The 16,060-nt window shown below is 43.7% G+C and overlaps 1 protein-coding gene across 1 annotated transcript in view; it reads left to right on the forward strand.

The window, feature by feature from the left end:
- Nucleotides 1-15,556, forward strand: part of GPR158 (G protein-coupled receptor 158) — a 118,065-nt gene extending 102,509 nt beyond the window's left edge. The window contains exons 8-11 of the mRNA XM_083406123.1: nucleotides 7,863-8,001; nucleotides 10,183-10,288; nucleotides 11,131-11,277; nucleotides 12,057-15,556. Coding sequence (XP_083262249.1) covers nucleotides 7,863-8,001; nucleotides 10,183-10,288; nucleotides 11,131-11,277; nucleotides 12,057-13,496 — 1,832 coding nt within the window. The 3' untranslated portion in view covers nucleotides 13,497-15,556. The remainder of the gene's footprint in view (nucleotides 1-7,862; nucleotides 8,002-10,182; nucleotides 10,289-11,130; nucleotides 11,278-12,056) is intronic.
- Nucleotides 15,557-16,060: the final 504 nt, after the last annotated feature.

The raw sequence follows: 16,060 nt of genomic DNA on the forward strand, positions 1-16,060 counted from the left end.
AGCAGAACAGCGTTCAGGACCTCCCCAGCTGATCCAAGGGTCCAGTCAACCTGTATAGGGCCAGGGGCACACTCCTTATAGGACTTGCATTTCTGTGTGCTCCCTGCATAGACTACTTCACACACAACCAAATTCATTGTTTTCAGGGGTAGGGATGGACAAATCTCTCAATTTCATTTCCATTGTTCCAATCTTAAGTTCAATTCTCTTCAGTTTGCTTCCCCCTTTTAAGTCTTTAGTGAAAAACTATCCTAATATAGACACATTTTTTGCGTGCAATTTTCCCAGATATACACATTTTTCCAAAGTGTCCCCCCCCCAATCGTAATGTTATTTTCGCTAATATGTGCATTTTTATCCACACTTTACCCTAGCGCACACATTTCTGTACATGAAACTTGGTGGAAGAACAGTAACTGCTCAACGTTTGGAAAAGTGCACATTCCGAACAATAGCAGCATTTCCTTTTGCTTATCGTTTGGGAAAGTGAAAATTACGTAGCTTTGTATTAAAATACAAAGAAAACCAAATTTCTACCCCACCCCTGCTCCAGGTGTGTAGAACCTTTGGCCCTCCACATGTCACAGAATAAACCAGTCCTGGCAAGCAAGGACAGTGGCCAGGGATGATGGGACCTGTAGTTCAGCATCATCTGGAGGGCCAAAGGTTCCACACACAATTTTCTGGCAGCCAGAAGTGTATATTGCCATAGAAACTGCATCCTGTGTCAGATCTGTCCATATCCTGTTTTCAGATACATTGGTCATGGTAGAGAGTAGCACTGGGAGAACAATGACTTCATTTTTAAAAAAGTGGCAGCATAGGCAACTGGAATATTTGGGACATATTAGTTGGGATCCATAAACTTGTGAAACTTCCAGGAGCCTAATTAGTTTTCTTCTTCTTCTTTTTTTAATTCCCACTGAGTCACATACTTCATGGAAAACTGCTTTTGCAAGCAATGGCTGTTTCAGAAGCTATTTGAAATTTTGGCACAGGGGCCAGTTGTTCAAAGGTGGAAGGAAAAGTCAAACATTCCACTGGGCAAACACAAGCTCTTTTGTATTAGTGCCAAAATGTATTTGGAAGGAGTGTTTGTAAATATTGTGGCATTAGCATGCAAAAGATTCTTCCCCATTGATCTTTAAACATACTGCTTTTTAGTTTCATCAGGATACCCGCTATCTTTAAAGGCCCATGTTCTTATTGTGTAATCAGAATTGCAGCATGCAGCTCCCACATTTAAAAGTGCAGTAAATTTTGGTAACATCTGCAAATTTCTCTATGCCAATTGTGGCATTAGTCGAGTTAATTATATGAACCTGATTCCCCCACCCCCCAACCCTCCAGCACAATTCTGCATGATACATTTAAACTGTGTAATTGGTGCTTTGGGTAATAAATTGTTTTCCAAGCAGAATGATATATTTGTTATTGCTAATTAAATAATTTTAATGTTAGGCGTAGCTGGGAGATGTATTATCGTAATCTTCCTTGCATTGCGAAAGAATTCCATTTTTGTAGGATTCAAGATGTAATGCTAATTGGTTTCCTTCAGCTAAAACGTCTCTACCTTTGAACTATAAACTGTTATAAATCTTATCTGAGTTCCACTGTATAAGCATAGAGCATGGGATCATGACACTAAGGGCTATCTCAAAAACTTTGTGATTACAAATATTAATATATTTGGCATAGATTTACTGTTGTGGGGTCAGAATTTTACAAATATGCTGAAACACAGTTCAGTTTCAGAGTGTGGTTTCAGCAACATTTGCTGACTGGCACATTTGTGGAGATTCTACAACGTTGTGACTATGAAGGTTAAACTGCCACTATTTAACATTTATTTAGACCGAATTAGTAGATGGCTTGTACAGAATAGCTCAGTTCACACATAATGCTAAACTACAGTTTCTTGTTATGTGAAGATAACATTCTTGTGCTCCTCAGACTCCCATCTCCTCCAGTACAGGCACAAGGATCTTTTACCTCTGTTTTCAACCAGCTGTGGTTGGAGAGCCAGTGTGGTGTAGTGGTTAGAGTGGTGGACTCGTAATCTGGTGAACCGGGTTCGATTCCCCGCTCCTCCACATGCAGCTGCTGGGTGACCTTGGGCCAGTCACACTTCTCTGAAGTCTCTCAGCCCCACTCATCTCACAGAGTGTTTGTTGTGGGGGAGGAAGGGAAAGGAGAATGTTAGCCGCTTTGAGACTCCTTCGGTTAGTGATAAAGCGGGATATCAAATCCAAACTCCTCCTCCTCTTCTTCTTCTTCTTCTTCTTCTTCTTCTTCTTCTTCTTCTTCTTGTTATGTTTGAGCTGGGAATTGTGGATAGTGTTACCTATGGTTTGGTGTAACTAGCAAGATAATCAACTACACTTGTCTCACTAATGACATAACAAGGAACTCAGAAGTTCCAAATATCCTCCAGTCAGCCACTCGAGAAGAGTAGAGGACATGGAAGAAGCCACATGAGTGCTGTTTGCGTATATCGTATTGAACTATGGTTTAGCATTACATTTGAATGCAGCCAATACAGAGGCTGAACAGTGGCAGATTGGAATAGTGGTAGACACAGAACAGATATTAAGCAGAACCAGGGGTGGGGGCATGTAAGAAGCAAAACAGATTTCAGGTTTGGATATAACAAGAAACAAGAAGTTTCCAGTTTCTTGTTTGTGGTTGCACTAGAGGAGGAGAGGGCATAGGAGAAGCAGATGAGCCTGCAATTCAAGCATGCAACACTAAACAGTTGTTGAACCTTACATGTGAACCCAGCCAGTTCACATGTAACATTGTCACTTCCACTGGATTGTGACAGAACAAATACTAAGACAAACAAGTTTTTTTGTGGGTGGTCTTTTAAGAAGGAAAACATTTGTAGGTTGCAGGAAGTCGATAATTCTGCAGCTCAATTTTACTGAAGAAATGGGATTCAGAGAGAGATATGAAGGAGGAAGTGTTGTTAAGCCGAACTCCTGCAGATGTTTTGTCTTGCAACCTCGGGCTGCAACAACTAATTGTTTAATTTATGTAAAATAGTTATGTTAAATTTAGAGCTAGTGGCACAAAGGAAAGAGTAAAGCAAGGATATAGACATGAGCCTGTGCATATTCAGAAAGGTTCTGGTTTGGTCACATAAAGTTGATGTCAGGTTATCGTTGAAGTATTGATTAGGGTTTTTAATAGGTTTTTTGAATTTGTTGTTTTACTATATTGTTGTATAATGCCCCAAATCCTAACAGATTAAGGACAGTTAACAAATCAAAGACAAGACAGACAGACAGAAAGAAAAAAAGGAAGGAAGAAAGGGAGGGAGGGAGGAAAATATCTCACAGACCCTGCCATTTCTAAGGATTGATTGCCTCATTAAGGGATCTGTCCCTGAGGGGGGCAATCTGTGGCCCTACACATGCGATTGAACATGGCCAGTGGTTGGGGATGCTGGGAACTGCTGTCCAACCACATCTGGAGGGTCACAGGTCAGCCACCACTGTACTAGAGAAAACAAAAGCTTAATTTGCCCGAGGATTCTTGAATAGAGGCATGTTTACAACAGAAGTTTTCTTTTTTCTTCATGCTAGTACAAGCCCTGCCTCCTAGAACTCAGAGGAGATACTGGTATTTTCTCCAGTATAATTTGCATATAAAGAAGAGAGAACATGAGGGGTAGGCTCTGTTTTTTAAATTAAAAAATGGTGGGTTTTTTTTGTTTGGCTGTTTTTACTGCAAGATTGCCCTGAAGTCGTTGTTCTCAAAGTGTCGTGTGGGCGTCACATAGGAGGCCTGGACATCTGCTATGGGAGACATGAAGAAAGGCAGAAAGAGGGTGAAATAAAAAGGGAGGAAATAAAAAGAGAAGAACAAGTGGAAAAACAAATTCAGTGGCATAATAATTGCCACATATCTTGTCTTGGGGAACCTCATGATTAAAACAGCACACAAACTCTCCTGTGGTTCAGGGCAGACAAACATTTCTTCACTATCAAACCGGATTCTTATTTTGCATACTGATGAAAACAAAATGCTGAACTCAACATCCTAATCCTAACCTTTTGGAGAGATTATTTATGAGGCTAAAACTTAAATGCTGCCAGTATCTTGTCTGTTCTGCCATGTAACAGTTTTTGACAACAGACTCGGTGTGTGACAAGCTAAAATTTGTTATGCAGGAAATCAAAAGTAGCAAGTCATCCACCCACTAATGGGTTGAATTCCCAAGTATTATTTATCTGGGTCCAGAACAAATTTGTAGCATGGGCTCAATTTCCACACCGCATGGCCCCAATTCACCTGTTCCAAAAAACAAGAAAATTGATTAGTGTCCTTTAGCCTTTAGACATCTTTGCTTTTGCTCCTTATATTTCACATTGAGTGAAAGATTCCAGAATTGCATGGTGTTGGACTAGATGATGCCTGTGCTCCCTTCCAACTCTACAGATCTGTGATTGGCCTTTATAGCCTGACTAATGTATGTATATGATTTCCTAACGGTGACAGAGGCACTTTAGACCCTGTTTCTTGCCCCTGGGATCTAGGGTTAGCAGGCCCATTTTGAATTTGGAGAAAGTGCTGTCAGCACCAGTCACAAAATGGCTGCCATGGGGGCATGGCACTACACAACATGGCTGTTATGTGGGGGTTGGGGAAAAGCAGAACACAAAATCAGAGGGAGTATCTACATTTGTGAAGGAGCTGTAAATCCCATCAACAGCACTGGTTCCCTGAATACTTGTTGAAGATAATTGTTATGGTGCTTGACCTTCCCTCCTACGTGCTCCTGTGTGGCACAAGAAATGCCCACAGGGCTCAGGGAACTCTGGAATTTGTAGTTCTGGAGAGAGCATGCCACATGCAGTTGTGTGCCTAATCTCTCTCCTGCAAATTCCAAGGTTTTTTGTACAAGCACTCTCTCTCCAAAAGAAGGGGCTGAGCCAGAATGCTGCTTGATCTGTTCCAACACTTAAGAGATCTTAGGAGAAATTCCAAGATCTATACACTCTGTGTAGTTTAAGGCATAGATATAGGAAGCATTCTTTTACCAACCAATCAGCCTAGTGTCTCTCCAGGTTTTTCGCCAGGGCTTCTGCCAACCGTACAAGGAACTGCCAGGGATTAGAACTGGGACATTCTGAATACGAAGCATGTGCTCTACCACTGAATTATGACTCTTCCTCATAGATACATTGCCCCCCCCCCCATAGTAATTAGCTTGCAGTCTGGACTACTGCCCCCCCCCCGGTTCCCTAGAACCCTAGCAAAGTGCATACCCTCCAACACTTTCCCAATAAAAATAGAGACATCCTATTCAACAACAACATTTATACCCCACCCATCTGACTAGGTTGCCTCAGTCACTCTGGGCGGCTTTCACCATATATAAAAACATAATACAACAGAGAACATTAAAAACTTCCCTATACAGGGCTGCCTTCAGATGTCTTCTAAAGATTTACTTATCTCATTGGCTCGGGGGGGGGGGGGGGTGTCGCATAACTCCATACCCGCCAACATTTCTCCGATGAAAACAGGGACATCCTAAGGAAAAGCAGGATTTTCTGGGATCAAATCAGAAACCAGGATGGCTTCTGTAAATCCAGGACTGTTCCTGGAAAATAGGAACACTTGGGGGGGGGGGCTGAAAGTGTTCACTTCCTCCCACAATTGGGCCCAAGTTAATTTAATATCAGATGTGATTGCAGACGTTAAGATAATGGAGTTCAGGTAAGCTAACGTATAGATAGTTCCATATTGTGAAGAGGGGAATGTGATGATATCGTGAACTGTAAAGTTTCTGATCTGTGAGCAGGAGGAGAAGATGCAAGTATTTTTTTTTTCTCAGCGATAACAAGAAACTGCTAGCAAAATTCTGACTGGATTAGATGCGGCGCTTCCCCCCCCCCCAGCCAGAGCTCACCTCTCAGGTGGGCACCATTGCCATTCTAAGAGAACAAGGGAGAAGTAGTTCTTGGTGAGTTCTGGCACCTATTTCCCATAAAAATAGCACTGATCAGATACCACTACTCAACCTTGTCCCAGGCCAACGTACATAAAGAAGTGTTTGCAAAAATATCTGCTTATCAGCTGTGATAGTCTCTTAGCACATCTCCATGTTCTGTCAGACCCTGCATAGGTAGGTTGACTGCATGATGGGCAAAAAAACCCTTGAAGATGGTGCATTAACTCAGTCTTTTCCAGATTAATCATCCCGCACTTCTCCATCTGTTGTGTTTGTGTGTGAAGTAATGATTTTGTGCACCTGCGTCTAATGTTGGCATCAGCAAGTGTTGCATCCTGAGTTGGCTGGGGTCAGTCAGCAGAGCAGGGACTCATGCTGTGGTGATGTGCTGGCAGGCCGTGTTTGTGCTACACTTTCATTTGCTGAACCAGTGAGTCAAAGGATCAGACTGCAAAGTATATTTGGGATCACAGCTTGAGAGGATTCTTCGGGGAATTCCAGCCTGGAGCTTTTAGACTTCAAGGACTGCTTGCTGCCAACAAGCCCAATTCCTTCCAAAATGCTACATATTTAGGTCACCAGCTTGCTCACCTAAGATATGGCCAATGCCAGGGAAACTGCGCTTTTATGCTAACAGATTTGTAATGAAAAATAGCTGCCAACAGAAAAACACCCTTTGCCTTCTCCCTGGAGAATAACTTTACTAACCCATGAAATGGATGTGATAAAATTGCCTGTGAAAACTCATATCAGAATACACCTGTTAGGCTGAAGTCTAAGTATGCTTCTTACCAGGAGATAGTTGCAGTCTACAGTAGAGTTAGCCCTGAGTGCTCACTGGAAGGACAGATCCTGAAGCTGAGGCTCCAATATTTTGGCCACCTCATGAGAAGAGAAGACTCCTCGGAAAAGACCCTGATGTTGGGAAAGATGGAGGGCACAAGGAGAAGGGGACGACAGAGGACGAGATGGTTGGGCAGTGTTCTCGAAGCTACCAGCATGAGTTTGACCAAACTGCGGGAGGCAGTGGAAGACAGGAGTGCCTGGTGTGCTCTGGTCCATGGGGACACGAAGATGACTAAACAACAACAACAGGGGAGTTTCTCTTAGAAGCCCACTCTGTAATAACTCAGAGCAGGGCTTTTAGTGCAGCTGCCCCTGCTCTCTGGGTCAAGATACAGCAGGCACAATATCTGCACTTTCTGGAAATAATTGAAGACGTTTTTGTTCTGACTGGCTTTCCCGGTGTGATAAATGGGTCTTTACCATGAGTAGCTATTTTGTTAGGGTTTCAGTCTTGTTTTAAATGTATTTAATAAATCATTTTAATTTCACTGGTGTCGTTTCCTTTTTAAACTTCCATCTCCCTCTCCGCTGGTGATTGTTTTTAATTGTTAGCTGTTGCTTTTAAAGCAGAAAAATAAAAATATATGAATGAATATTAAATGGAATGAATAGATCAGCCTGATAGTTAACAACTCAACTGGGCACCATGGGTTACAAAAAATTCATTGCAGAGGGACTCTTTTCTAGCTACACATTACATTTGAGATGGGGTGGAGGAGAGATCTATGTGCACCATCTTGAGCTCATTGGAGATGAGTAACTTTTCTGGCCTTATTTACAAAACAGATACAGTAGTGTACATTGATTCCATTAAGTGCATGACACCTTCCCCTCCATTGGCATGAATGGGGGAGCTAACACATGCAGGCTTGCGGGGACATTAGGTGATGTATCTACCATTCTGTTATCTGAAAGCATACGGGCACACACATAAGTTCCAGTCGTTGAATTTGTATATATATTCACACCAAGATCCGAACTGATAATTTCAAGTTTGCTCTCTCATTTTTAATGTATAAATACTAATGTATTTCTTACGTTGTTTCTCTTGCAGCTGAATTTTTATTCCTCTTGTGGGGCGTTTATCTCTGCTATGCAGTGCGGACCGTGCCCTCGGCGTTTCACGAGCCACGTTACTTGGCTGTTGCGGTTCACATTGAGCTCATTATCTCTGCTATATTCCATGCAATTAGGCAAGTGAGCTGTAGCCTGGTTCTTAACTGTTTACTTCCAACATGGTACAATTTGAAATGGGTCATCAGGCTAAGATGCACATCAGAAAGCCCCCAAATGAAAGCGTTCCTCCTGCAAAGCACAGAATTCTTTAAAGACGTTCTCTTAGATGGCAGAAGAGATGAGCTTCCTATCTATTAATTAGGCAGGCAGGGCTTTCAGTACATGCATCAAAGGAAATGGTCTCTCAACAGCATTTTATGCATTTATTATTTCCAAAAGCTGTGTACAACTATATAAATCTTAATTCAAGAAGCTTTAAAATGACACTTAAAATCCAGGGTTAAAAATAACCGAGAAAACTATCAGGCAACAGGCAGTGGGACATGAAAATGTCTAGCTAGAGTTGCCCCCTTTGGGATTGGTAGGGCAGAATCCTGGGAGGCCAACAGTAGGTGGAGCTAGAGCCTGTGTAGGTAGAGCCAACTCTTTATAGCTTTGTCCTCATTCTCCTGCTGAGTTCTGCAAAGGCAAAGCTGAGACTAAAGAGGAGGAAGAGAACAGCCAGAGCTACTCCCTGGGCTGGTTGTGAGTATTAAGGCAGGCGGGTAGCAGGTGGCAGTTGACTGAGAGCAGCGGGGCAGTGCCCCATTTGCCCTAATGGACCAGTCTCCTCTTGCTGTTAGTCCCATTTGAAATCATGCATAGAAATCTAAGCCTAGGCATCAACGTTGAAAAGAAACCAGGGAAGTAGCTCTCTAGTCATGCAGCCTTACAAAATCCCTACAGAGGCAGAATTGAAATCTGTCAAAAGCCTAGCAGAATAATAATTTCAAAAAGCATCTTGCCTACCTGCTTCAGGCTGACCTTCCTCAGGAAGAGTTCCATAACTGGGGGGGGGGGGGGGGCACCACCGAGAAGGCACTGGCCCGCATCCCCACCAGCCATACCTCTGTTGGTGTCAGGACACAGATTAAGGCCTCCCAAGATGCTCCTATTTGATGGGCAGGTTTTATAGCCTTTCAGACTGTGTGTAGAGGGCTATTGGTTTTGTTTGTTATTATGGTACATATTTTTGTGTTTGTATATTGTAAACCACCCCGTGATCTTCAGGTGAAGGGTGGTATAGAAATTTAAATAATGATGATGGTGGTGGTGGTGGTGATGATGATGATGATGATGATGATGATGATGGAGGAAGCAGTTTTCTTCCAGCAATCCTGGTCCCAAGCCATTTAAGTTAATATAAACTGGGCTCAGAAACAAAATGGAAGCCAGGGCAATTGAAAGAGGATTAGCATGATACGATCCAAAAGATAAGTGCCTGTTAAGTATTTTGCCTGGTGCTTTTTGCTCCAGCTGCAGCTTCTGCTTACTCTTCAGGGGAAATGCCCTTGAAGAATGCTTTGCAATAATTTGGTCTGGCTATGTGACCAAGGTGTGTGTCATAATGACCAGCACCCTCTGGCATTGATGTCAGGTGCTCTGCACCCTCTACGATGCTCCAGTCACAGATTTCCAAGGCTCTGGCTTACAGAGCAGTAGCAGGCAGGTAGGAGGCCACCACTATTTTAAATTGCCCACAATGCCCCACAAGGGACTCTGGATTCCAGTGCATGGTCTGAAGGCACATGAGAGCACCACTTTGGTGAAGCTGGCTAGCACCCTGGATGGATGACTATCTGGCAGCCACATGTACACCCCCGTGGGTCCCATAATATAGGGCAGGATATAATTATGTAAGGAAATGAACAATGGATAGATGTGTGGGTAGTTCACATCCACCCACTGCAAGAGGGTATTAGTAGTGAGGCGGTCCTCCAATGGTAGCCCCACCAATGCCAGAGGGATTCCACCACAGTGTGCTTTGTCAAAAATCCTCCCACTTAGAGCCATCCCTGCAAGTTTTCACTTTATTGCAAATGGAATGTTGGGGTGGCTTTCCACATACAATGGGGCTTGTGCGCATGAACCCTGCATGCGCATTGGTGCTCCAATGTGCACACAAGGAGGCTGTGGATCAGAGGGTGTGTACTGAGGGAGAGACAGGCAACAATGCCATATTCAGTCACATAGTGCATTGTTATATTCGGGTTTTTGCTCTGTAAGAGTCGTCAGGAATATTAAGGATCTAGCATTTAATGTGGGGGGAGGAAAGTGGAGGAAGATGCTTTTGCCAACCCTGTGGGTTCTATTTTTAGGTTCAGTCTTGCCTCAAGACTTCAGTCTGATTGGATGCTGATGTTGTTCTTTGCGCACACACACTTGACTGTGACAGTCACCGTTGGGTTACTTCTGATCCCGAAGGTATTCTTTCTCTACTCTTTTTCCCATGTCAGAACTCAGTTGTGCAGGAGATCTCTTACTGGGTCTCTTAATGTTTGGGTTTTTTTTTTAAGATTTTGCAGATTGGAATGGCGACCTTTCCTCTCTCCTGTTTTTCCGCAATCTAAATTGCTGCTCTGAGCTTCATGGCTGGGTGTAAGAGAGAGGCACCCTCTCAGTGCCACTGCCCTGACCTAATTTGGATACCTCAAGGCAGCTTTAGAAACATCAGGAGTTCTCATCACAGATCTTTCGCCTAACATGCATCTTAGCCCTCTGATAGATCAATATAACTTGGTGGCAACTGTTGTTTGTTGAATTAGGAAATAGCCTGAGAATTCTCATGTTTTGAGGAGACATCTAAAGATATATTTCTCTCTAGAACTGCAAAGTATCCTGCAGTTGCTCCCGGTAAATATCTTTCCATACCAGGGATGGTGAACCAGTGGACCTCCAAATGGACTCCAACTCCTCATCAGTCCCAGTCATCAGAGCCGATGCTCAGGGATGATGTTGGGGGGATGATGAGCAGGGCTAATAGAAACTAGAGTCTAGGAACAGCTGGAGGACCACAGGTTCTCCAACCCTGTTCTATATGAAGCTAGCAGGGCAAAGGTTTCTATGCACATATGAAGGCTATGCACATACTTTAAAAGAACAGCAAAAAAAGTTGAATATTCAGGGGGAGGCTTGCATGACAGCCACAATGGAAGAGCCAATTGTAGTATCCAGGAATGTCGAACTAAAGAACAGGGACATGTTCTTTGATCGTACTTGTTATATTGACCAGGGCATTCATTTTGACATCTCACTTATGTTTTCAGTTTTCCCGTTCAAGCAATCACCCAAGAGATGACATAGCTACTGAGGCTTATGAAGATGAACTCGACATGGGAAGATCTGGATCCTACCTGAACAGCAGTATCAACTCAGCTTGGAGCGAGCATAGCTTGGATCCGGATGATATTAGGGTACATGCCAACCTTGTGAATTTTCTCTCTGTGGGTGTTTTTTAAAAAGCCAGGTGGGAAATCTTCAGTAATAAGATGAAATAAATAAATGATGAAAATGATGGCCTGCTCAGTCCTAATAAAATCTTTGGCATGGTAAATTCAGTCTGACATAAGCAGCCGCTCTGATGCTGGAGAGTTACTGCAGACTGTTAAGACTGAAGAATCCAATGCAAGGACAACTTAGTTTCTTACCCAAATAGATTCTTCCAATTCTTCCAGTGGCTTCTGGTTACTCTCACCTGGGTTTCTTGTATTGTCGTATGTTAAACTCAGTGAAATGTAACTGAAATGATGGCCATTATGTGCTGCTCTTTGGTTGTCTTCTGCATGTGTAACTTAGTCCAGTTGGAACTCTGTGTGCAAGTGGGGAAAGGGCTCTGTACACATTTTTTTCCCTGGGCTCATTCAGTTCTGCTGATCATCTGTTGAGGAAGAAGGAGTTGAAAATAGAGGGCTGGATTCAGTCCTCCTTTTTATGCTCTCTGACAGCAGACGATTTGCTGAATTTGACCCAATCTGATTGGATCTTCATGCAAGCTCAGCTACTATATCAGGTTTCAACTCAGGGCAATGTACACCTAGGTCCCTATCGGTCCATGTGTTTCCTTCTCGTGCAGGGATAGGGAACCAAGACCCAGGTATCTGATCCCTAGGCTCCTCAGGTTAAGAAAAGCTACGATACATTTATTTTAACTCAATATATACCTTCCTGACAAGTATTGTCGTCTGATTTACAGGATGAATTGAAGAAGCTGTATGCCCAGCTGGAGATTTATAAGAGGAAAAAGATGATCACCAACAACCCACACCTCCAGAAGAAGAGGTGCTCCAAGAAGGGCTTGGGTCGTTCAATCATGCGAAGAATTACGGAGATCCCTGAGACAGTCACCAGGCAGTGCTCCCGGGAGGAAAAGGACTTTCTGGAGCATGGGGTTTCGAAGAATACTCCTGCGACAAAGAAGAACCCACCGGATTCTGGGGGACACATCAAACCGAAGGAAGAATCCTTGAGGAACCGAGTCTTCTCGTTGAAGAAGTCTCACAGCACTTACGACCACGTCCGGGAGCCAGCCGCAGAGCCTAACAGTTTAACAACAGAAAGCGTGGAGGTCATCACAGCTACTGAGAATTCCTTGCTGGATTCTGCCCCTGGGAAAAAGACCGCAGACAAAACTGAAGCAACGTCCACTGAAAACGTCCCTTTGGTGTGCAAATCCGTGAGCGCTCACAATTTAAGCGCAGATAAGAAACCCCTTCACCCCAGAACGTCAGTGTTGCAGAAATCGCTCAGTGTTATTGCCAGTGCCAAGGAGAAAACGCTGGGGCTGGCTGGAAAAATGCAAAGTGAAGAGGGCGGCAAGTCGCACAAGTCTCAACAGAAGGGCAAAGAGGGGAGCAAGAAGCACTCGGGCTCCGATAAAAGCGAGCACAAGGATACGCACCGGAAAAACTCTGCCCATTCAGACGAGGCGAAGAAGACCCATAAATCTGGGATAATGAAGCAACAAAAGTCCACTCAGGCAGCTGGGAACCCTGAGGCGGCAGCAGTAGCAGATAAGACCCTGCCAAAGGGCAAAGTTGACATAGGAGAGGTTTGCCCTTGGGAAATCTATGACCAGAGCCCGGGGTCTGGGCTTTCTGATTCTAAAGCTCAAAAGCACGTCTCCATTGCTTCTTCTGAATCAGAGAAGCAACCCTCTTCCCAGGCCAAGGGCAAAACGCCCCACAAGACTGCGGAAGGCAATCAGCTCCCCAATCAAAAGAGCACAGATAGATGTGAAGTGTGCCCTTGGGAGACCCAAGAAGAACAACTGCCGAGTATTAAGACTCAGCGGGATGTTCCCGGGATCAAGGGCGAGAATGCTAATAAACAGTGTGCCCCCAGCGTTTCTGCTGGGCAGCCCAAGGAACTGCTCCAAAAGACAACAGCACAAACCACAGATACCAATAAACTGGGAGGCCAGGCAAAAAATTCCTCCTCCTCTCCAGTGGGGAATGCGCTTCCCTCTGATTCTGCCAGGCCGGCAGCTAGTAACTCACAGCAGCCTTTAAGGTCGCGTGTGGAAATCTGCCCTTGGGAGTTCGAGGCGCCAGAGTTACCCAAAGGGGAGAAAAGTATAGCTTTATCGAACGCTACCAGTTTAAGCTCGAATAAAACGGCGGCGCACCCGAAATAAAGAGGGCTTCTTAGACTGTTGGGAAGAGAAGCGAACACCTGAATGAGAAAGGGCTGAAAAGAGGGAGGGGGGAAAGGTCCCGAGGATCTGGAAATTCCAAAGGAGCATCACTTAAGCAGGCGACGAGCACCTTGAACACGTAGGAACTAGGCAAAGTGAATTGTCTCTTGTTTGTTTGTTTATTGTTGAGTGCCAACGGGGTTATCAGTGCGATCCAGAATATGAGGAACTGTGGCCCTTCCCTGTCCCCCCCCAAAAAGAGTTTACATTCCAAATGAGCGAAAACATGCCTTTAGAAATAATTTATTTTTTTTGTAATAATGTGTGGGGTTGGTAAGTAAGCGACATCAAAGTAATGAAGATCAAATGTAATTATTCCTAAAGGCCCTGTAGTGGCATAACGTGGGTTATGAATTTATTAAATGTCATAAAATCTAATGGAGTTGTTCTGAAAGGCCTCGGATCAGACGTAGGATACCACCGAGACTCGAAGCAAATGGATTAAGAGATAAAAATTGTGTGCTGTGGGAGCAACTCCAGAAATGAAAACGAAACAAAGAAAACCATGACTTTCCACTTTCATGGGATCATAGAATTGCAGAGTTGGAACCCAACCCCCTCCTTATCTCTGCCCTTGATAGCACTGCTAACTTAACGCATCCCCCTCCCCAATTATATTTTTATATGATTGCTCTCATTTTTCTTATAAATGTATGTACTCTGTGTCTCATATTTAAGCATTCCAGTTTGTATAATGTTTGCAAATAACTTTGATATGATTATGTGACACAACACATTTATGCAATCTGCAGGTAAAATCGAATGTGTGCAATTTTGAAAGCAAAACTTGCTCTAGAAATTGGTTGATTTCTAGGACTTACGGCAAAGCTCCCACAGGCTCATTGAAGCTGTAAGAAAAAACACACTGAGGATTTTATTTGGCTATTTTTATTATTATTATTTTTTGGTCGTGGTTTATATTGTGGGCTTGTTGTTTCTCTCTGTTATTTCCAATTATGATTTGATGCTGTACAATTCAGGGTTTTTATACGAGGTACGTTCCGTCTCTTGCACTTGTCCGTTGATGATCTTTACTAGCGGAAGCCGTCACCTTAGGGAGATGCACAGCTTGGTAAATAATCGTAATGATATTTATTGTTTCTGTAGCGCTTAGAAAGCAAGCACTGTTTAAAAATAAATCTGAGGACGATGTTTCTTAGAAAACTGGCAAAATGTTATTTATCATTCCAGAAACACTACTTTAATAATTCTTCGTCGGTATCTTGCTCTGTACTTTACATTGAGCCAGTTGAAGGAAAACGGGGAAATGTAGAAGACGTCTTCTGCAGAGTGGGAATTCTGGAATGCTGTCTGAATTCATGTTTCAGGAGAGGAATTAGGTTTGAAAGGCCTTGTTCATCATACTGTTAAACTTGAGAGAATCAGAAATAGCTGCCCTGCACCTATTAAGTGAATGACAGGACAATGAAAACAGTTAGCCCCCCATTTGTTTATCTCCTGCAAAGCACTTGTACAGCCAGATCCTATGCATGTTTACTCAGAAATAAGCAACGCTGAGTTCAGTGGGGCTTACTTTCCAGGTAAATGTGCAGATTATGGATTGCAGCCTTAATCTGCAAGGTGTTTTTGTGATCATTAATTGTTCTATAGCACTTTTACCAAATTAGGTTATGATATCATTTCTCTCCGTGACCCACCCACCTACTGACCACGGTTGCCAGCTCCTGTCCTTGATACCGCGATGGTTGCTTTAATGACTCCAGCTCAGTAAAACAGCATTTGGGAAGGGTACCTCCACCCCCACTTGTCCGGTTACTTGTATTTTGCTCCAGGTGCAAGCAGGACTCTGATTTTGCCTTAGACTAGAGCATGTAGGGGGATTAGTTGAGTAGAGGGCTGAGCACTGAGATGTATGCAAGTCCCTGCTCCTAATCACTGTCTGTCTCTGTAGCAAGGAACCTGTTTCTCTCTGGGGGGAATTGGGCTCTCAGCTGCCACTGGCCCCACCCAGCATGGCTGCTGGCAATGAATGCTGTGAGTTGGAGTCCCGCAACATCTGGAGGGCCACAGGTTTCACATCTGTACTCTGCGTATTACAGACATGGCCTCCAAAATTGCCCCAGCAGTGGGACATTTTAGGGGTGGCACTGCCAGGTTTGGATGGGAGAGCATTGGGGAGTTAAGAACTTTCAAGTATATAAAGCAGAGACTCAGTAGGAGCAAGAAAGCAGTCCTACTTGGCTGCACCAGGAAGCAATGTGGGCAACTCCAACCCCCACCGAAGACTGCACTGGCACTTCCAGTGCTAGACATTTTTCATGTCCCTCTCTCTCTGCTCTGTGTCTTCAATGCACATAGTCGTTCATCTGCCTCCTCCCTTTAGCTGGAGAAATGTCATATTCTAAAAACTCTGAGGGGTATCTCATACAAATCCACAGAGGGAATTCCTCACCTATTGGGACAATGTGTCCTAACTATTAGCTCTCTTCAATGGAATATGGGAAATATAATTCTGGGCTTTCATTAAAGAGCTTTCCGCCCAA

Source organism: Podarcis tiliguerta (assembly GCF_965153285.1).
Source record: "Podarcis tiliguerta genome assembly, chromosome: 12".
Taxonomy (NCBI): Eukaryota; Metazoa; Chordata; class Lepidosauria; order Squamata; family Lacertidae; genus Podarcis; species Podarcis tiliguerta.